The sequence below is a fragment of the Actinia tenebrosa genome, unplaced genomic scaffold, assembly GCF_029948245.1.
Source record: "Actinia tenebrosa isolate PJP-AT-01 unplaced genomic scaffold, QUT_ActTen_1.0 PGA_scaffold2__45_contigs__length_23673736, whole genome shotgun sequence".
NCBI lineage: Eukaryota > Metazoa > Cnidaria > Anthozoa > Actiniaria > Actiniidae > Actinia > Actinia tenebrosa.
This window is the reverse complement of record NW_028292579.1, coordinates 16276479-16299294: the sequence shown is the minus strand read 5'-3', so window position 1 is coordinate 16299294 and position 22816 is coordinate 16276479. Positions and strand designations below refer to the sequence as shown.

Below are 22816 nucleotides of genomic sequence, written 5' to 3'. Positions count from 1 at the left end.
TGGGGGCTTCGGGGACAGGCCCCAGATTTGTCATTTCAAAGCGCTGTGGAATGGGTTTGCCTGGATTTTTGGTCTTAAACATACCCCTGAGGGTCCTCATAACGCTACTTGCTCTGCTAACGCCGTAATTCCTTTTGACCCTTTCGCCGGTGGTTAGACCGTCTCTTTCGCTGTCGGCGGTTAGGTAATCATATTGGTCATCGTTAATGTCGACTTGACCTTCTTCGGTAAGGGGATCAAAGTCTTCGGCTTCCATTATATATGATAAGCTCAAAGTTAAACCCCAACATATTACCTAAGCAGGTCGGCGGCCTGAAAGCAGAACGCACCTTTCACCGGGTTACATTCACACCTTCTAGCGCAAAGCCGGGGGAGACGCTGTACGTAGGCGTACCCCGCCTAACGGATAACCTAGTCCTAGTACCCGGTACCTTGGCTTTGAGGTTTGACCTAGCAATACAGCCAGATACCGCAGACGCGCGTCACGTCGTCAATAATGCGGGTAGAAACCTCGTTTCCAAAATGCGTGTAAAGTTCGCCGGGGAATCCTTGCTGGACTTAAACAGGTATGATTTGTATACCACGTACAAAGACTTATGGTTGACTGCATTTGACCGTGCACAAAGGATAGAGCAGGGAATAGCAAGCGTAGCCATACGCAAGGTAAGAAGCGCAACCTCTGGCGCCTCAGGAGAAGACGAAATAAAGACGGCTTATGGTACTAAATATGTTATTCCATTAGATTTCGAAGTTATCACGAACCACGGTGCATACTACCCAAGGCAGCTAAGCGAACTGCAGTTCGAAGTGACCCTAGCAGACACTACGAACATCCTGCAAGGAAAAGATGTAAGTTCATCAGCCGTGGATCCTTATTTCATCAAGAACTTGGAGCTGCAGTACGAAACGGTATACAGCGAAGAGCTGGCTCGTAGCGCTGGCATGGAATACAGCGCCGGGAAGGCTTTCCTTTACGATCACGTCGTGATGTACAAGACGTTCAGCTTCACGAACAACGTCGAAGAGGTCATCAACCAAAGCATTAACCTTCCCAGGCGCAGCCTCACAGGGATAATGTTGCTGTTTGCAAAAACATACACGGCAGGATTGCGTGACTCTGAGGCGTTCTTTAATCCTAACATCACTAACGTAGGCGTTAGCATTAACGGAGTGCCTAATAAGGTTTACTCACAAGGGATAAAGCCCGAGGACATGTACCGGGAAGTCGCGCGTAAGTTTGGCGACCAAATTGACCCAAAGAAATTCTTTAAGGATAAGTATGCGCTGTGGATCGACATGCGCACGACGAACGACGAAGACCTACATGGACAGGGTTTACGCCTGGTAAATACCCAGGACGGCATTACGTTGGAGATCAAGCGCACCAAAGACGCCAGCGACACTACTAAGATAAATGCATACATTTTCGTAGTCTCAGACGCGCAGCTAAGCGTGGAAATGAATCAGCTAAAGAGCGTTGCGTACTAGGATGACTGAGGATAAAAATATCCCTTACGTATAATATGCTCCGCGTATTCGAAAACAACGAAACTAAACTGCAATGCCTAGTGCAAAGCGACAAGCTGTACTTTAAGGCGAAAGAGGTAGCAAAGGCATTAGGTTACGCAGACACCAAAGATGCTATTAAAGTCCACGTGCGGGATAAGCATAAGAAGAGGCTTAGTGAATTTAGAATAGAGGTGAATCGCCTCCCTTCTGGTTCACACCCACAATCCCTGTACGTGACGGAATCTGGTTTGTATCAGTTAATATTTAGCTCCAAGCTACCGACAGCAGAGGCATTTCAAGATTGGGTCTTCGAAGACGTCCTACCAACGTTAAGGAAGACAGGAAAGTACTCTCTGGATGGTCCAAACAAGTTAGTCTTCAAGATCGAGAACGAGTTTGACTTACATAAGAAGGTCATCGATTACATACGCCGGTTTCACCCTACGCTGTTATTAGCACCTGGACTCGGGGAATTGCAAGATACCACCAGTAAAAGGATAACGTGCTGGCAAAAGGGCTACCAGGCAGGTCAACCCGACATCCTAATTCTTAACTCCCATAAAAAATACAATGGGTTATGTCTGGAACTGAAGACGCCAAAGGGTAACGGCGTATTGTCCGACAAACAAAAAGCGGTATTGACGCAATATGAAATGAATGGTTATCTTACGATGGTTTGCAACGATTACGATCTGATCTGCAGGGAAATCGACCGTTACGTCGACGGCATTCGCATACCTTGTCCTGGCTGTGTTAAGGCTTTCAAGTCACAGGAGACGCTACAAACGCACCGAAAGATATTTCATAAATATAATGATAGTTGAACAAACTTACTGGCGCGAATTAATACAAGGCATTTCATACAAAATAAAAAATTACGTCGTCTTCGAGGACATTAACCGTTTAAGGTTGGTCCTCTTAGACGGCAGCCAAGAGTACAGTTTATGGGCTCCTGACTGCGTACGGTACGTACTGCAAGGCGAAGAGTACACTCACGTACGTAGCTATGGTAAAGTCAACGGTCGATGGAAGTTCGACGTTGAAAGAAAGGCGGAGGCTAATCCATTGTGTGATTAGTCGTCCTCATGGGCTTCTAGGTATTGGTCTGCTACGTCGGACCTCATTTTTTCCGACATGAAATCGATCGATATCGTAATCAAGGCTCCTCCTGCGAACGCTGCGACGTAAGGTAACATCATATATTAGACCATTCTTTTCGTATTGCAAGGTAATGGTCTAAAGGCTTGGGACCTTCGTACAGGCAACACCAAATATGTTGACCGCTGCGTTGACAACCACATTTATCGCAGATGCCGTCCCAGTGTTCTCGGTTCTCCCATCTTACTCCTTCGTAGTCGTCAAAGCATACGAAATCTTGGTCTATTTCTTTTTTACGCAGCACTAAAGCCCGGCTGGTTTCAAGGGGGCAACATCGCTCTGCTAAATCGCCGTGGGTTTCACAGACGACTTCTTCGAGGCGGTAACGTCGGCAGCGGTATTTATGCCAGTTCTCTTCAAAGAGGGGTTCATCGCATCGGTGGCAATGGCCTTTAAGGCAGACTCTATGCTCGCGGTGATATCGTAGGGCCTGTACGGTGGACAATTCCTTACCGCAGTCGCCACAAACAGTGCTGATGGTCTTTTGACAGACTTTCTTGGAAAGGTGGTATTGCAGTCGCTGCTTGCTACTAAAGGCTCTATCGCATTGCATGCACTTCATTATATATACCTCATTTTTTATTGTTAAATTGTTAAATGTCAGCAAGAGACAATTACGTAGATCTTATTTTTTTATTGTTAAATTGTTAAAATACGGTAAGAGACGAATGTAGATTTCATTCTTTGTAGGAACTTAACGATGAAAGATATAGACCATTCTTTGACATCATCTGTGCAGCATTTAACAAAATAACAATAAAAAATAGACTATCCTTCAATGTCATCTTTGCAGCATTTAACAAAATAACAATAAAAAATGAGGCCTACGTAAATGTCATATTTGCAGAATTTAACAAAATAACAATAAAAAATGAGGTCTATGCTAATTCCTTTGGTGGAAATCAGTAAGACCTTCTTTACGACCTTTTCATCGAGCATCTTCTAAAGTCCTTTGTGCTTTAGTATCCGCAGGACACCAATGTCCAACGAAGTCTCCTTCAGAGAATACCTTATTACAGTGACGGCAGCTGTGTTTCTTACGAGGCTTTGGCGTTGGAGGGGTAGCGACTATGCAGTCATCGGATGGTTCAGTAGGTACTTTAGGCGTAATGCAGTCAGCAGGTAGTTCAGATGTAATGCAGTCCATATATATAATCACAGAGGGTATCGCATGAAATCCTTAAGGGAATCCCTAGTCCAGCCTATCATCGTCCAGAGTGCAGCAAGCCTTTCTGTGCGCTTCAGACTACACATTTCGTCGTACAATTCCTGCACGCGCTCTTTTAACCGATTTATTTCCTCTCTTTGCAGATCTATGGTGTCTTTTTTATCTTTTGCGTCGGCTATGATTTTTTGCATTGCTTCCACTGGTTCCATCTATATATGAACCCAGATCACATACCTTGTAACGCTCTGATAGTAGGACCCACCAGCTGTGGAAAGACACAATTTGTCGTGGAGCAGCTATTAGGACCCTTTAGATACCGCTTCGACTACATCGTGCTATTATGTCCCACCTACAGGAATAATGTTACCTGGGAAGGCATAGGAGTGAAAGACGACGACTTCTTTGTGGACATCTTAGACCCCAACGAGTTATCCAGCCATCTTAAGTTCTGGCACAAGCAATTCCCTAAAGATACACAGACTTTATTCATATTGGATGACATTGCCTGTGGGGATGACGTAAAAAAGCGCACCTCCGAATTGGTGAAGCTTGCTTTCAGCGGTAGGCATGACAATATCAGCGTTTGGTTACTCTCGCAGCAGCTTACCAGCGTCTCTAAACCCTTTAGGGAAAACATAGGCTCCCTGGTCGTATTTTATACTCCGAGCAAGTCAGACCTGGAAACCATCTTAAGCGACTACGGCGGTGAGATAAGCAAGGAACAGTTGCATGAATACATGCGGCATCTAAAGACGCACCAACATTCCAAGATGATCTTCTCTTTGAGGTTTCCTTATGACGTTAATGTATATGGAGATTGAGCAGTTGATAGATGAAGTCCCCACGCAGTTAAGTGAACAACTCAACATCCTTGTGTCTTCTGGGAAGTGTAAAGAAATGATAGGTAAGGAATTTACCCATGAGCAAGTTAATAAGCTGTCAGAAGAGGAGGTTAAGAAGTTCCATAAGAGGTACGAGGCTGCCCTCGCAAGTAAGACCACGGACGCCGTAGCAGACTCCGCTATCCGACTTGCGACTAAATTGCTTGGACTTGCGCTGCCCATAGACGACGTGGAGCAACTGCGGAAGGACATTAGCGAGGACTATGTCATTGCTCAAGAACTTAAGATAACCTGCGGGTGGTTGTCTTTGAAGTGCGGTAAGTTAATGGCAGTCGCCTCTGCGGCTTTGCACGTAGCTCAGCACGTTGACTTGAAGGAGGTACTGGTGTCTTGGAAGGACTTCAAGAAGGACAGAGAAGTCGAAAAGGTCTTCCAGGCAGCACTTGCTGAGGTACCTGATCAAGTCGCCTCAAGTACTTAGTCAAGTCGTCCTTAAGTACTTGGTCAGGTCGCGCCCAGGTTATTTCCAAGTCGTCCTTAAGTACTTAGTCAAGTACTTATCAAGTCCTTCAAGTCCTTAGATATAAATGGAACCAGAGTCGAAGGTAGAGCAGCCCCAAGAGGAGCAAAAGATTACCAAGGCTAAATCTCCAGGCAGAGTTGCCGCGGGGAAGAAGCTCGCGGAGATGAATAGGAAGAACAAAGCCAAAAAAGAAGAAAAGGTGGAGGAAAGAGAAGAGGAATCCTTTTGGAATCCTGGGTACGTCATTGGCGCGTTAGGAGTCGCTATAGCAGCAGGCAGCCTTTACTTACAATGGCGGGCTACGAAGCCAAAAGTAGAACCACCAACATATCACGCGCCCGTGCACGCACCTGTGGAGCCGGCTGTTAGAAAAAGTAAGATCCCTGAAATGGAGTAATAACCTTCTCGCTCTGTAATATAATGTCAACCGCGTTATTGAAAACTGTTGAAGAAGCAGCTATCATTACTTCCATCGTTGCGGGTATTGGTTGGGTAGGTAAGAAAGTGCTCAAAGAAGACTTTACTGAAGACCCAAGCAAGAGCTTCGCTAATTTTGCTAAGATGACCGCTGCCGTTGGCGGGGCTATCATGGTAAAGGATTACCTACGGAAGGAAAAGTACCTGCCTACGGTGTAATATATAATGGCTAGCGTGGTCGCAGGTGGAGTTATTGCAGCTTTAGCATTCACTGGAGCTAATTATGGTGGTCAGTATTTGGATAGATTAGTCAGAGGCGACAAAAGCGGAGATTTGGCCGCCGAAAGGAAGAGACACGACTTAGCGCTGGAGAAATATCAGCGAGACGTGGCGGCTTGGAATGAAAAAAGACAAGCTTACAGGGATTGGTTGGATAAGAATTACCAAGACAAAATGCAGGCGGATAAGAACTTCGAAAATACAGACTACGCCTTTAAGCTCTATGCGCAAGCACACCCCGCGGCATTAACGGGGTTAAGAAGGCCTCAGTTTAAGAATTACTATCAGCCTTCTAAGAAACAAAAAGATAGTGAGCTGGTCTTTGTAGGAGTCGCAGGGCTGGCAGGAGGCGTAGCTTTGGCGTATCTGCTCTAACGAAGGAAACTGTGTTTCCTGAAATATATGATCGTCTTTTTGGAAAGCGACAAGAATAACTTTACCACTTATTTGAATCCCCCCATTAAAGCCCATAAGGTTCGGCTGGTTAGTTGCTCTTTGTACAATTCTTGGTATAATTTAGTCAATGCCTTGATCACTGAGCATAAAGGCGGCGGCAATTATCAAGGCGTATTGCTGCCCGATGGACATTACACACCAATCACCCTTGCTAAGGAATTAGCAAAACACGGTTATACTCTCACCACAGGATTGCCGCACGAAATGACCCTCAAACATAATATGTCAAATTATTCAATGACTTTTGGAAAGTCTGACCCACTGGGATCTTTATTATGTGCCTCGGGCAAGACAATTACCGACACAGCCATACCTGTGAAATGGAAAGTCGCATCCTCTTACGAAGTCTATTGCGACTTGGTCCATAGTTACAACAATGGAGAAAAGTCTTCTCTCATGTCCAAGTTTCTACCCAAAGGTAATCCATTTGACCCAGTAGAATACACTCCCATTTCTTTGAGCTATGACTTGTCTAATTTGGTAGAAAGCATAAACATCACCATTAAAGTGGACGGAAAGACGGTGGATTTTAACGGACGTAAGATCAATCTCGTCCTGGAATTCATATAATGGGCCGCGTAGAGGACAAACTTAAGAGGATTTACTATGGGCCTGAAGGCTATTGGAAAGGAGCGTCGGCCATCAAGAAACTCGCGACCGCGGCCAGGGTATCAGACGAAACGGCTAAGAACTGGCTAAGAAAACAAACCCTCTGGCAGGTTTATCTTCCCGTGCCCAAGTACATTCCCAGGCCCAGCTTTACCGTAAATACCCCCAATGAAGTTCATCAAGCGGATTTGCTTTTCTTGCCGCACGATAAGGTGAGAAAGAAGACCTATAGGTACGCTTTGACCGTAGTCGATATCGCAAGCAGATACAAGGACGCCGAACCTATAACCAGCAAGGATTCTGGGGAAGTCGCAGAAGCCCTAGGTAGGATTTATAAGCGCGTCTTGAAATGGCCTAAGCTGCTGCAAGTGGATGCGGGAACGGAGTTCATGGGCGTGGTTACTAAGACCTTGAAAGACCACGACACTAAGATTAGGAGAGCCGAAGCTGAGTACCACAGGGGTCAGAGCATCGTCGAAAGATTCAATAAGACCCTGGCCGAGCGTCTCTTTGGGTACCAGTATTGGAAAGAGCTGGAAGATCCCTCCAAACGCAACAGGGAATGGACCCAGAGGCTCCCCCAGGTCGTCGCGGCTTTGAACAACGAGGCGGCCAGGGCTACGGGAATGAAACCCAAGGATGCCATAAAAAAGAAATACGTGGAACACAAGTCCTTCGTCAGAAGTTCGAGGGCGGTCTTCCCCCAGGAAAAAAGATTAGGCGATGTCACGGTTCGATATCTCTATGAGCCGGGTGAATTAGAAGGAGGATCCAAAAGAGCTACGGATCCTAATTGGTCTTTGGAAACTTACCAGATCCGAAGCGTAATAGCTAAGAAGGGCCAGCCCATCTTGTATTATCTTCATGATGGTCCCACGCGTGGGTTCGTCAAAGAAGAACTGCTTATCGTGTGATGTCCGAATGCTATCGTATGCACTCCGTCATCACACATCCATCGCTTACCGTCAAATGCAGACAGTGACACCTTCTCCTGCGTGACGTTATGTATCTGATGACCATAGCTGCGCAGGCTGTTCATCTTATGCCGCTGTTCCTTGCGTGTTCGTAATACGTTGAGGTAGGACTCGTGCGTAATGTCCTTCTTAACCACATACTTTTTTACGCCTTTAGCTTTCTTTTCTACGCCGTCTAACTTTAGCACGCTGTACATCTTTGGTTTCAGACCCACGTACTCTACTATGGGTTTTCCTAACATTTCGTCTTTCATCTTCCCAATTACCTTCTTATTCTTCGCAGAGTAAAGGAAGTGCTCCTTCGGGTAACCGCTGGTGTCGTACTCGTCTATATCGGGGAGGCAGTCTTTGTAAACGTCTTCCGTTTGCACTTCTAGAATTAGGGAGTCGGTGTCTGTGTACAGGAGGCGACAGCGGTCTCCGTACTTTGGCTTAAGCTTATCGTAGTAGAACTCATACATAAGCAGCTTCGATAGATCCAGCACCGTAAAGCCTGTGTAAACGGGCTTGTTTAGTAAGAGGTTTGCCCTTTTCATGTGAATCACGTAGAAGTTCAGCATTTCTACGTATCTAACGAAGCCTGGCTGTGACACGTATGCTTCTGCTTCCTCTTTGGTGCTGACTATTTTTACGCTTACGCGCTTGCGGATGTTCTCCATTGTCTTTCCGAACACGCTGTTGTTCATCAGTTTAAAGAGGTTTTTCTCGAAGTCATTTTTCGCTGCGGTACGCTTTTGCGTGTTAAAGTCAATGTAGGGGCGCATCCAGGGTTCCTGCGTGAATTTTAGGACTCTGTGGATCTTCTCTACGCGCATTCCGTGTCGCACGTAGAACTGCAGGTTGCGGTAATGTACCACATACTTCTTATCCATCAGGTTCATAGTTAGTTTCCTGTACGGTTTGTAACCAGGGCACATTTGCTTTTGCAGCGGACTTAGCTGCTTAAATGGTATCTCTATCGCTTCTGGTGCTAAGGGGAACTCATTGTGTTCGTCGTGCAGGCGCTCTGGGTACTCCAGATCCACTTCTAAGACGTAACCCTTGTCTTCCTCCTTTCCTACCTGCATGTAGAAGTCTATCGGCTTCACTGGATCCCATTCGAAGTCTCTCACAGGTAGGTACTGTGACATTGCCCAGCCATAAAGGTTATTCGCATCCAGGTAGTAAATGTATGTGGTTGGTTTCTCTGGGTCGTGCTCTACTAAGGGGTTGTTTGCGCGGGCGTAACGTCGGCTGGGTCCGCATACGCCGCCACGAATACCGTCTTCCATAAACCGATACATGTCGTACTCCGTTAGGAGATCCAACTGCGCATTTGTCTTCTTTAACAAAGCACTCCAGCTGAGCCCAGGAGCCGTGTAGAAATTAGCGGGATCCAATCCGTAATATTCCATAGCCATCTTTCTGAAGCTTTGGAAAACATCTGCAAGCAGCACTACGTCAGACCTTAGGTAGATGTCGTGGTAGTCCCCCATGTTCTCACAGGAGTACTTTTCCCACACGTCTAACGCATGCTGGTACTCCTCATCCTTTATACCGGACTCGTTTAGGGTGCTGTAGAAGCGATCTTTGGGTGGTAGGGACTCTTTGAATCGATCCCAGGAATCCATGTATTCGTATGGGTAGACTCCTTTCCTTTCCGCGCCATATTGACTGGAAATGGGAAAGTTGGTGTTATACTTTACGAGGTTTGCTAAGGAGTCCGCCATAAACTGCTGCGAATCTAAGAACTTTAGCTTACCCACAGTTACGGACATGTAGCGCTCTTTGTTGTTGGGTATGCATTTGACGTCGGAGCCGTCTGTTCCTTGTAGTAGCAAATGGGAGTCGTAACCGCGGAGGTTGTGAAAGAACACCGGAATCTCCATATCTGGATTTACTTTGAAGTTTATATTGCATTTCCAATGAGCCGCTCCTCTGTATTTACCCGTGATGTGGCAGTGATCCCTAACCTTATCCACATAGAAATCCTCAACAAATGCTTTGTGGCAGTGAATGCAGTGCGTGGAGGGCTTTCCCGGCTTCTCACCTTTCTTAGCATACTTCCCGCATTTAAAATGAGCTTCTCCTAGATACTTTCCATCTTCATCCCACGCTTTCTTGGCTCGTCTTCCAAACTGAAGAAGCGTATGTTGACAAATGTGGCATTTTTTTGCCTTGTTAAAAGCCTCCTGGTTCTCTTTGGTAAATTCCATCTTCTTTGGACGTCTTAATTGTTCTCTAATCTCCCCCTCCTCTTCTCGCAATGCTTCTAGAAACTCATTAGCTGCGTTCTTACCTCGGTAAATCACAGGAGGGTTTGCTTTACCGTCTGATCTGACTACTATGTAACCAAAGGAGCAGATCTCGTGTAATCCTACCTTATTCGTGGCACCACGTTTCTGCTCTTCCTTAGTTATCAACGCTTCGAAGTCTGCATATATCACGTAAGGCACTTGCATCTGCTTTTGATGGTTTGCGTATGAAAGCTCTTTGTTGGTGGGCATCTGGATCCGTTGCGCCACTTCTTCGACTCCGCGGCAGATCTCATCGTGTTTCTTTAGGGCATTTAAGGATGTAAATGACAGCAAGCAGCAGTCGCAGAAGTACTTTTTGCCTTTGTGCTTAGTATGTCTGTAGAATAGTCTGCTAATGTGTTTAACCCATGAGTAGTGTCCGCCGTGGTAGAATAAATGTACGCGCTCTCCTTTACTTTTTGACAGAACTAACGGTACTATCGTCTGCTCTCTGACTCCGTAAACGTTAATTGCTAGATCGTTTATTTCCTCAAATATGGGGATGTCTATCAACTGCATGGGAAATTCCACACCATCCCACTCTAAATCGTCTGTGGGATACTTACTTGTCCTACAGGGATCCTTCTCTGCTGGATACAGTGCAGACCTGATTGCCCACATAAAGCATCGATTGTCTTCATTCTTCACGTTTACAATAGCCTTCTTCCTTTCTACCCACGTTGGTAGCGGTACGTAACTCCCCCCTCGTATGGGTACGTACCTGGCTATACTTATCTCTATTCCTTCAACCTCCTCTACTGTCCAACCCGATCCTTCTTTCGTGTAGTTAGACAGCGACTCCATTATTGCTTCTAAGGCTTCACTGAGTGACCTATCCAGATTCGTGGATTCTAATATCACTAACGACTTTGATCGCAACATTGCTGTCGTCATTACCTCGTCTTTTGACAAACTTACTTCTACCATTATGCTCGCTTTCAGGGCTCCTAATTCTTCTATACCTTTTCGGAGAGTCCTTTTAACCTTCCTTTCTGACTGACGCCAAAACTGTCTAACGTCAATCTCACCGTTACCGGGTATTGACACCGTGCTGAAGTTGCTTTGGGATTCCATCTATATAATAGGAAATATTTTATACCTAATACCAAGCACTTTTTAAGTCGTCGTAGTCGTACTCACAGTCCTGACAATGCCAAAACAATTTAACCTTAGTCTCAAACTTCTTACCACATCCACAATCATAACTGCTCATACACTTCGTCTTCATTTTCAAATGCTTTTTCAAATCCGCTTCTTTCTTAAAAATTCTCTTACAATCTTCGCACTCCATATATAGACTAACATATTTGCGCTGTTGCCCCCAACCACACTTGGAGTGGGTTGTTTCCGTAGGTGGATTTTTGACACGGGTCTTGCCCCGTGTTGAGATTGCGCTGGAACCCCCATTCCCTATACTACTATAAGAATACAAGCTGAAAGGTTGCAAATAAATATTGTGCTGTTTTACAGGTATTTCAGAACTCTTCCCCAAAATCATAATCATTGGTGCTTTAGGACGCTGTGGTAAAGGTGCTTTGGATTTGGCTAACAAAGTTGGCATACCAGCGTAAGTACTATTGCTTTAACTCAAAACTTCAAAAGATAGAGCCATTTTGGCTCAAATTAGGGCGTCATTTTTAAAATTTGAACCAGGTTTATGGCAAGAAATAAGTTTTTATTCAAAAGATTTCTGGCCAAATTCTTGGAATCAAGTTTTCTGATTGTTCACTTTAGTCATACAAATAATTTTGGGGTATTTGTGAATTTTGTAATTCAGAAGAATGGGACATGAAATGGGGGAAAAATTACCCCAAGAAAGTTTGGCTTATAAATTTAATATTTTCTGCTTTCTTCTTTTTAGTTCTCACCTGGGTAAATGGGATATAAATGAGACCAAGAAAGGTGGACCATTCAAAGAGATTCTTAACTATGACATCTTTGTTAACTGCATTTGCTTGACCAAGGTAAAGGAACCTTTAACTATTAGTATGTATATTATCTTTATAATCAATAGATCATACCTCCCTCAGTTGGTTGGGAATGTGCAGGACTGTTGTGTGGGAGGTCGTGGGTTCAATCCTTGGCCTGACCAACACTCAGGGTCTTAAAGTATTTAAGTACAAGGTGTTGGCTTGTTTAAAATGTCAGTCCAGTCTTATTCAGAGACGTTAAAAATAGAGGGCCACAAGTTTATCAGTTTCGACTGTCACATGTCACCCTCCATAACATTATAAAGCCAATTAGTAATGAATTATCATATCAGATACATATTGGCTTACATGCAATACACCAATACAAAATCTAAAATTACTAACATGACCTGATATCACTGTCATCTCTATTCAAGAATTTTGAACAAAAAAACCCAAATTTGTAGACCCTGTTTATGACTAAAGATATAATTAATTGCACTGAGTTCCCGTTTCAATTATCATGTCATCTCGCATATCGTTTTTTTACGACCATAATAACCAGTTTCGCTCAATACGAAAGTAGAAACTCTGAATATGACAGGAAACTCAGGAAGAACTTTGAACTTGAGTGAAATTGCATACCCTGTTTATGACAAGAAGCTCGAAAAACCTTACCCTGTTCAGCGGATCATCCCCTTCCATATATGAGAATACCCCCCCTTCCCGGGTAAAATAACTTAATCCTGAGATGTATGTTTTATTGGTATAAGGCCCCGACCACACGTATCCACAAATTTTTGTATCCGCCAAATTTTTTTTGCGGATACAAGTTGTGTCCACACGTGTGCGCAAATTTTTGTATCTGTATCCGCAAATTTTACGAAAATGGATACGTGTGGACAGTGAAAACGATTCGAATACGCTGTGTGTAGATGCAAACATTTTCATATCGGCAAAAAAAATTTGCAGATACAAAAATTTCCGGATACATGTGTACGAGGCCTAAAGAAACCACAGAAATTTTGCATTCCCAAAGCCCATAAAAACAATATTTTTATTCATTTACAAGATTACATGATATTTGTCTTAACTTTCTGATAATTTTTATTTTATTATATGTATAATATAATTTTATTACATGTATACATATTATATGAATATGTGTGGAGTTTTTCTAGGGCTATTTAGGTGACGTGCCAGTTACACGTCAGTTTGCCTGAATGTGCCTTTGTCTTGTAGAAAATTCCACCATTCCTGACGCGGGACATGCTGGATACCAACGAAAGGTGATTTGGTGATCATCCTTGATCACCATCTCTGAATCCTTAGTTTATAGCTTTCCTTCTTTTAAAACAAAGGATAGAAGAAAATTCTTTGACCTGCAATACTGTAAAACAGTTAGCATATTCAAGATTTCAGCTGGAGCTACATCTAGTTTGTTTCTGTTATATGCATGTATATTTGTACCTTAGCTTCTGTCGAGCTCTCCAGGTCTCTTTGGGCAAACAACATTTTATATATTTATTAGAAGTTTGAATGGCAAACAACCCCCTCCCACCTAAGATATTTATACATTGATAGCTCCAGATACATTAGTTGACTTACCACAAGCATACTAAGGGACATACTTGCTGGAGTTCAAGTAAATTAAGACTGTGTTACTTTTAATGTAGATATGAAAATCAAATGGAATTACGTTATCCGAGTATGAATCAAAATTTGAGTCTCCAATTCAATATATGACAAGCAAGATAAAATTGTCTTTCTATTGGTGGGTCAGTGTAAATGCTTCAGCAGAAACAGTTGCTGGAGAAAACAGATATTCCAATATATTCTTCAACTAATAGCATTGATTTGTCTCGACAGGTCTCTGACTGTAGTGGTTGATGTAAGCTGTGATGCTACAAGTCCTTACAACCCTCTGCCTATCTATACCTCATGCACATCATTCCAGGATCCTAGTGCACCTGTGAAACTTGGGTATAGTTTTACTTGTTCATTTGTTTATAATATTATTATAAAGGTCTAGACAAAATGGTTCTAACATTTGACCCAACTTCTATTCAAACTTTTTTATCAACCATGATAAAGTCTCCCAACAAATGTTGGTCAATACAATACAATACAATACAATTTTATTTGCTCATACAAGAAAATTTACATGAAATGTGAAAAACAACTATAGAAAACAACTAAGAAAATAAAGAATAGATAATTGTTAAAAGAACATAATTCAGAGCCTGGGGTCTAAATTAACCATAAGGTTTTCGAGTTAGACCCCAGCAATTTAAAATTTAACATTGGAGTAAACTGAAGAAGAACCAAGTACATAAAAAATAATTACAATTTAACTGAACGATAAAACTGTTAATCCACAATTAGAGTAATGACATGTATGGTATATATTAACATATATGAAGAAAGAAATAGAATATTTAGAAAAAGGAAAATCTAAGGAAGAACTAAATTTTTATCTGTAATTGGTCGGCAAGTAAATAACTTTTTAATTTTTTCGCAAACGAAAATACATTAACATTTTTTAAGTGGCTAGGAATTTGTTCCCAGAGTTCAATCGCCATATTAGCCGTCATTTGCTTGCCTATATTGGTACGCACTTGTGATTTATGCAAGTTTTGCTTTGCTGCGTACCTGGTATTGTAAGGATGGATATCTTTTGCATATTTGAAAAAAGAGGAAAGTGTCTCTGGGAGCTTACCTTTGTGCCATAAATGAGTAAATTTTAAAGCATGAAGACGATAAATATTATTTACTGTGAGAAGCTCCAAGAGATTTAGCAAGGGAAGAGCGCTTTCGGTGTTTTCGCCAAAAGATACAGCAAAGAACATTATTCTTACAACTATATTCTGTTTGACTTGCACTTTCTTAATGTGCGTTTTATAAGCGCTTCCCCAGGCCAATATTGCATATGATATGTAGGGATAAACAAGGTTGTAATAAATTTGTTTCAGTTGATGAATGGAGAGATAATGCCGTGATTTTGATATCACTCCAATATTTCGTGAAATTTTTGAGCAAACATAAGAAATATGGTATCTCCATGATATGCAGTCATCAATTATGACTCCTAAATATTTTATGTGGTCTTTTCTTTGTAAAGAATTGCTTGAACCATCTCTGTTTTGAAATTTCAGATCAATTACCGCGTCTTTCTTTTTACTTGATTTCACGATCATGAAATTTGTTTTTGTATAATTAATTGATAGTTTATTTGCGTCACACCATGTCTTAACTTTTTGGAGCTCAGAGTTCATTAGTTTTTCAAGTTCCCTTAAGTCATAGTGCGAGGCAAAGACATTCGTGTCATCAGCAAATATTCTAAATTTCAGAGTATCAGAGCAGTTTGGCAAATCATTAATATATAATAAAAACAAGAGAGGTCCAAGAGAGCTACCCTGAGGAATTCCACAATTCATCGTTTGTTTTGAGGATACGTTGTTACCAAAAGCAACATATTGTTGCCTATTTGTTAAATAACTGGTAAACCAATTTAGCGCAATACCTCTGACTCCATATAGTTCTAACTTTTCTACTAGAATTTTGTGATTAACAGTATCAAAGGCCTTTGAAAAATCTAAAAATGCACCACAAGTATACATTTTATTGTCTATTGCTTTCCTTAGGTTGTCCGCTATTTCAGTAATGGCTAGTGAAGTTGAGTGGCCTTTTCGAAATCCAAACTGAAACTCGAATAAAAAATTGTGTTTTTCAATGTAATTGATCAACTGTTTGTAGACGAGCTTTTCGAAAATTTGAGTAAAAGCTGATAAAGTTGAAATTGGGCGATAATTAGCTGGATCCATGGCATCTCCTCCTTTGGCGACAGGTGTTACCTTAGAAATTTTAAGAACATCGGGAACAATACCTTGAAGCAGGGATTGATTAAATATTATTGTTAATGCTTCACTAAGGTGGTTGCTCGATATTCTTATGCACTTTTGCGGAACACCAATGCATGATTTGTTCAATTTCAGGTTTAGAATTTCATCGTGTACCTCATTTGAAAGTATCCCACGAAACATGAAGCTACTTGGATTCGATGTTTTTATGTATTGGCTTGGATTGACATCAACCTCCGGTATTTTCCCAGCAAGATCTTGGCCAACATTTATAAAAAATGAATTTAACTGATGACAAATGCTAGCTTTATCAGTATGACATTTATTGTTATGAATGATCTTTTCGATACTTGTTACTGACGATGCTTTTTTCCTTTCGATAATCATACCAATGAGCTTCCATGTAGTTTTTAAGTTTTCTTTGTTTAAATCAAACTGTGCTCTAAAGTAATTTGTTTTAGCAGCTTCTTTGATTTTATTTAATCTATTGTTATACGTTTTATAATACTTAATTTTTTCCGGGTCATTACTTAAGAAGTGTGTTCTAAAGAGCTTTTGTTTTTTCTTAATTGAGTTAAGTACAGCAGCGGTAATCCATGGTCTTTTCAATTGTCTTCTTTTTTGCTTAGTTACCTTCCGTATTGGAGCGTGACAATCAGATATCTTCTGAAGCGTTTCAACAAGTCTATTCATACTTTCGTTAACATCATTTGTAATAAGGCTTTTTAAGTCAACATTTTTTATGTCTTTCAAGAAAGCATCATTATCAAAGTTCGAATAATCTCTATAATACTTATTTTCGCCTGTCACAGGGAGCCTGTTTGATACTGTACAAAATACCGGAAGGTGATCGGTAATATCAGCTAAACAAATTCCTGCTTTCAATATTTTATGAGGTACATTCGTATAAATGTGATCTATTAAAGTTGAGGTATGATCCGTGATTCTTGTTGCTTTAGTAATAAGAGGAAAAAATCCAAGGTTCAACAACATATCAAGAAACTCGGATGTTTGATTATCGACATTATATTTCAAGAAGTTGATATTTATATCTCCTAAAATAAATACCTCATACCCCTTATTGTTAAATTTTTCCAATTGGTCCTTCATAGTTTCACTAAAAAGCTCACGGTCACCAGAGGGATGCCTATAGATACAACCAATCATAATGTTTTTTTCTTTCTTACGCATAATTTCAATCCAGCATGACTCGACGTCAATTGTTGATAATTCAAGGTCTTTTCTTCGGACAAATTCCAATTGATTAGACAAATAAAGGCCAACACCTCCAGCCGAAGTTTTGGAATTTGTATTCAAGAATTCGTATCCTGGTATGCTAATATTTAGCCGACTATTTTCGTTAAGTTTCATTTCAGAAATAGCTATAACATCTGGAACCTCTTTTGTTATAGAAAGAATATCATGCAGCATAGATATATTTTTAGATAGACTGCGTATATTGCAATGTATCATGGAGAATCCATTCTTCCTGCTGGTCTCAGTGAAAAAATTTCCCATTTGTTTAATGGTATAATATTTAGATTCGATATTACTCCCATAATCCTGAAATCCTGGATCTTTATCTGGGCTTTCAATTACATCTTGGAAGAGATCTTTTGAGTCTAGCAAAGTGGCAGAGGAATGATAAATCCATGCCCCAGTTGCTTTAAGAAACTCTTCTAAGCCTAAACCGTAGAAAGGCAATTCAGAAAGAAAGTTATCCGCCGTTGGCATTAAGTGATCTTAAATTAAATTAAACCTGTTATATAAACCTTTAAGCACATAATAAAGAAAGAATATTAACAGTTATAGTACCTTATACTCTTACTTGACTCGATATTGGAATTTTAATAAAAGTTCACAGCATATGTACGGTGCCCATCGGCGTTCAAGCTTGAAGGATAGCAACTGTATATTTCTATTCATATCGTGATTCAAAGTTTTCAAAGTCTTCTTCGGTGTCAAAACTGTACGTTGAAGTTCCCTCTGCTTGCTTTAGAAATATTCTTCCATTCCAGGTCCAGATAAATTTCCAGTGCCAACGTTTTTTCAGCTTATTCACATCGCCAAAAAGCTTTTTCTTGTACGGGGTTAAAGATTCGGATATGAATACACGATGGTCAGAAGTTAACTGAAGATCTGGTAGATCTTTGATCTTCTTATTTGCAAGGTTCTTGCGCTTCGAATAGAAATTATTCCTAACATCTCTTCGAGTGAATTTGACGATGATTTTTGGCGGCGCATCTTTGTTATAGGAAGGTAAAGGATGTGCGATAGAAATATCTTCTTGTGTGATAGGCACACCAATGGCTTTACCAACCGATCCGGCAATGGCTCCAGCAGTACAATCCCTCGTTGCTTCAATCCCAGATATTTCTAGGCAATCCCTTCTTAGGTACTGGGCTAGCTCTTCTATTTGATTCTTTGCTTCTGAGGCGGATTTTTCGACATTTTCCATTTGAAGCCTCATATACTTGATACTCGAACTGTGAGTAGAGATTTTCTCGTTCACAGATTTGACTTGAGTAAGTAACTCATCGTATTTTGCCGATAGAAATTTAACAGTTTTGTTCATTTCATCGAAGGTTTCCTTCAAGTTTTCTAATGTAGAATGAATTGGCGATAGTTCAATCTTCAGTAACTCCTTTATCTCTTCCAAAGATGCCATAATGGCCACTTAGCGTCGTTTTTTAGGAGGAACGTGTTAAACACGTCCATCCACCATTACGACATATGCTAATCCTCAAATGTTGGGACTTTATTAAAGTCTGGTCGAGATCTTGTGCCAGTGATTCTAAATGTCATTATCATGATAGCAAAACCTATGATTAAGAAGAACTGGAGCAAAGTCCTTTAGGACTGTGTGTGCAAAATTTAATAGCTCTCTATTGAAATTCAAAGCAAGGAGAAAAAGGGCTTCTAAAAATCATTGAATAATCTTACCCATATTGTAACCCCTGCATTATTCAGACTAACCAGAGATAAAATACTGTACTTGGGAAAGAAAGACTAGTTAAAAAGCCAATTAAAAATCTTACTCTCGCCTTACATGTTTTTAGGTCATGTACAAAGCCACTTGAAATTGTAGCCGTTGACCATCTGCCTTCTCTGTTGCCGCGGGAGAGCAGCATAAGTTTTGCCGATGCAATGGAACCTCACTTGAATAATCTGGTACAGGTAAGCAGTCTAAAAGAATTGAATCAAAGAAAATCCATGGGCGTGATAGGGTATTGCACTTACCTCTGCTCTAACCTAAGGGTCTTGAGTCAGATTCCTAGGCTCAACATCACATCATCAATGATTATATTATAACCATTGTGAAGAAAAGGGAATTTCTTTGATATTGTTATTTTGATAAGATTGTGGGGGGTTTGAAAGCCCGGGGGGGTACTCCCCGATATTCGCTATATGGGTACGTGCCACCAAACAGGGTATGGTTTTCAGCATTTCTTCTCTGGAACAGGGTATATAAAATCGCGCTTTCTCCTCTCTGGAACAGGGTATCTATTTTCACAATACCGGAACAGAGTATGGTTTTCAGTGATCTTGCTCTGGAACAGGGTATGAATTTCAGCGATTTTACTCTGGAACAGGGTCAGGGTGCAGAGGGCTCAGCGGCACATCCCTACCCTAAACGGGCAAGAGTACCCCCCCCCCCCCCCCGGGTTTGAAAGGCTGTGAATTTCTTTTCCCTGTCAATTCCAAATTTTCCAAATATTGTTTAAATTTTTATATTTTTTGATATATTTTTTTGTAGAGTAATGAATGCCCTGTATGGACCAGGACCCAGACCATTTTTAACCAGAAGGCTGAAGAGGCTGAAGAACATCTCCTTAAGGAAAACTAATGCTTGCTAGTCATCACTTTTGTACAAATGTGTAAATTTAAATAACTCCTTTGCTCTGAACTTGCTTCTTAATTTGTTTAAGGCCACAAGGATAAGATAAGAAAGCAAACTTTTCTCAATCCCTTTGGGAATCCCTGTAGGGATTGGGGGTGAGGGGTTTGTGGCTGTTGATAGGGAAATTGATGGTTTTCAACCATTCCCAAGAGAATTAAATAACCAAAGACACGGCGGCCATGTTGGAGGATATAACAAAAGAATTCATTGATAATTCTTTTGTTAAGTTCCTCCAACATGGCCGCCGTGAAAACCATCAATTGGAAGCTTTAATAGGTATGCTACCATTATTGTTAAAGTGGGACCCTTGAAGTTTGATGTCTCTTTTGCCAACTACAATTTCAACGACTGTCAATGAAAAAACTGAAATGATAAAAAATATTTTTGAGAGAGAGTTTTTAGACTTAAATGATGCTTTTAGAGGATTGGAAAATATTTCCCTGAGGATATTGTTTTCTTTATTTCAGTTCTTTCATTGTCAGTCGTTGAAATGCTAGTTGGCGAACCAGACATCAAACTTTGCGCTTCACACTTCAACGATAATAGTAGTAAATCACATGAAGTTTTACAAATTGAACTTGCGTATAATTCTAATCTGGACATCAAAATTACTAAAACACACTTGAAGCTCCAAATGAATAATTTCTCAGTATTCTTACTACATCTCGATCCAACCATTCATTATTTTCTTTCTTTTTTCAATTATTTTTTTTTTTACTGGGGGTGCATTAATCATTTGATATGAGCAGAAGGAAAAAATATGTTCCACATTTTGCTGTTTTTGTGTAGATGAGTGTGTGGATGGTGTGTGCTGTGTTGCATATGAAACTGAAAGTTTTAAGACTAATTTCTCCAAAATCGAATTTAAAGAGATTACTAAAATGAAATGCATAATTTTTTCAAATTAATATAAATCAATAAATACTGGCAAAAAAAGTTATTGTGGTTGTAACTTTTCCATAAATTCATTCCCTGCACTTGATGTAAAATACCTTTGGGTTTTTTTTATTTTTGTCTTCTCCATCTCGCGAAAAGTACATTCTTGCGCAAGAGTATCTATATGTGTATTTGAATGATGTGTTCAGTTGATGGCTCATACGCTGGCTTATCAGCTGAGGCTGTAACTCCGGGCTTTAGAAGTAATATGATTGAGCGGTAAAAGAATTGTAATTCACATATTTTTAAAGTATTATTACAGCTACTCAGTCGGCAGTATTCTGGCTTCAATCGGTAGTTAGTAGAGCCTAAAGCAAAATACGACTTCCAGTCTTTTTAGTTAATGAGTCATACATGAATCTATCCTTTCACTAAGGCCCTGGCTATAAACGAGGAAACATGTTTCCCTAAATGTTTTCTAAAGTGGCAAAACTGTCAGGAAGCATCAGGAAACAATGTTTCCATGCGTCTTGGAAACATGAAGTGTTTCTGCCGCACAACAAAAACATTTTTTGCGTCTTGCAAGCAAAATTTGTTGCACGCAGCAATGTTTTGCATGTGGCTAAACTGGGAAACAGAGGAAACATGCGCGCGGTAAACGTTTCTGGAAACATGTTTTCCTCGTTTAGCGAGTTTCATTTCACTTGTAAAATTCACTACTCCGCACTCCTTCACACACTTCAGAGGGACGCTTTCCGTCGATGTAATATCTAAATTAAGCTTACTTTGGTGTTCTTTTGAGGGTTGTGATATTTGTAAACTCGGTACTCCGCACTCCTTCACACGCTTCAGAGGGACGCCTTCTGTCGATGTAACTTCTAAAATTCAATTAACCCCCGTGGTAGATCGCCGTCACCTTGTTTTAAGTCATTTTTACTTGTCAGATTTTGACTTAAGATTTTTTTAAATCTTTTAAAAATTTAATTTAATAATGCTAGCGCTATTTGACGATTATTCGCCGAAGGCGAAGTGAATATCGGGGAATATATTTACAGAGACGCGAGTCTTCGAGCGGCGAGGTAAATATTCACTAAGGCTGAGGCAAATAATAGTTTTAGTATGAATACACAGGTTATTCTTTCGAATAAAAGAAAAACAAGAAGATAAAAGGCATTTTTTTCCGGTGACAGCAACAAATCGGCTGGCTGCCATTTTGGATTATCGCTGGAGGTGATTATCGTGTGATAGCCGGCAGATAATGTGAGTTTCTCGACCAATCAGCGCGCGAGATTTTCAATAATCACCTGTGTATTTTTACTAAAAACGATTATTGAAAGCATAAAAAGGTTTGTTCGAGTTTAAGTTTGGTTTGTGTTATCGTGTGGATCGAGCGGGATTTTTAAAAATAAATGGAACTGCCGGCCATTTAGTGTTTTGAAATTCAACCGATTCCGTGCGTGGCAGAGATGCAAGGGATTAGCCGATATGGTCTGGGGGCCGGCTGGTCTCTCCCCTGATACTTCGGCTAGAACATTTTCTTGCGTAATTCGTACACCCAAGGGCAGAAGGATTTAATCGCCGTCAGGTCCGAAGTCCATACGCCGCCTCAGCTCTGCGGATGTCTCGGGGGTATGGCACAGTGGAGTCGTATTTTTTGAATTTCTTTTGGTGGGTTCGAATCCCATCTTATCTAAATAAAATTTTTCTTTTCTTAAATCCATTTTTTATTAGATTTAAATGTTCAACAATAAGGCAATCTTTTGAGTGAAAAAAAAAAATCTTTTTACTGATAGTCACCTTTGATAGATTTACATGTTCCATTTTTACTCGGTTTCCCAGAGTGCTTTGTGAGCTTTGATGCACATTGCTGAAGCAACCATTTTTTGATGGGGGAGGGGGTGGGGCATGGATAACTAGTATGACTGTCAATCACCCTTACATACTCAGATTTATTGGAGGCTTTTTAATCGTAGCATGGCAAAGAAACAACTTCGTCTGAGGAATTTCGGAACCGAGTGACTCACACCAATTATACCTGCAAATAAATGAATAGAAACA

General features: G+C 40.8%; 2 protein-coding genes across 4 annotated transcripts in view; one reads left to right on the top strand and one right to left on the bottom strand.

Annotated features, from left to right (window-relative positions):
• LOC116298760 (uncharacterized) overlaps window positions 1–20822 on the top strand; it is a 30257-nt gene extending 9435 nt beyond the window's left edge. For 2 of the 3 annotated variants that reach the window (XM_089034391.1, XM_089034393.1), the window contains 6 exons: window positions 11682–11778; window positions 12073–12175; window positions 13364–13410; window positions 13991–14104; window positions 19041–19158; window positions 19739–20822. In XM_089034391.1, coding sequence (XP_088890517.1) covers window positions 11682–11778; window positions 12073–12175; window positions 13364–13410; window positions 13991–14104; window positions 19041–19158; window positions 19739–19828 — 569 coding nt within the window. In that variant the 3' untranslated portion in view covers window positions 19829–20822. Of the gene's footprint in view, window positions 1–3592; window positions 3759–3978; window positions 4397–11681; window positions 11779–12072; window positions 12176–13363; window positions 13411–13990; window positions 14105–19040; window positions 19159–19738 lie in introns of those variants that run through there. The other variant, XM_089034392.1, reaches the window with a different exon arrangement.
• On the bottom strand, window positions 17359–18649 carry LOC148909423 (uncharacterized). Its single transcript, XM_089033603.1, has one exon. The coding sequence runs from the start codon at window positions 18647–18649 to the stop codon at window positions 17900–17902; it is 750 nt and encodes a 249-aa protein (XP_088889729.1). The 3' UTR covers window positions 17359–17899.
• Window positions 20823–22816: the final 1994 nt, after the last annotated feature.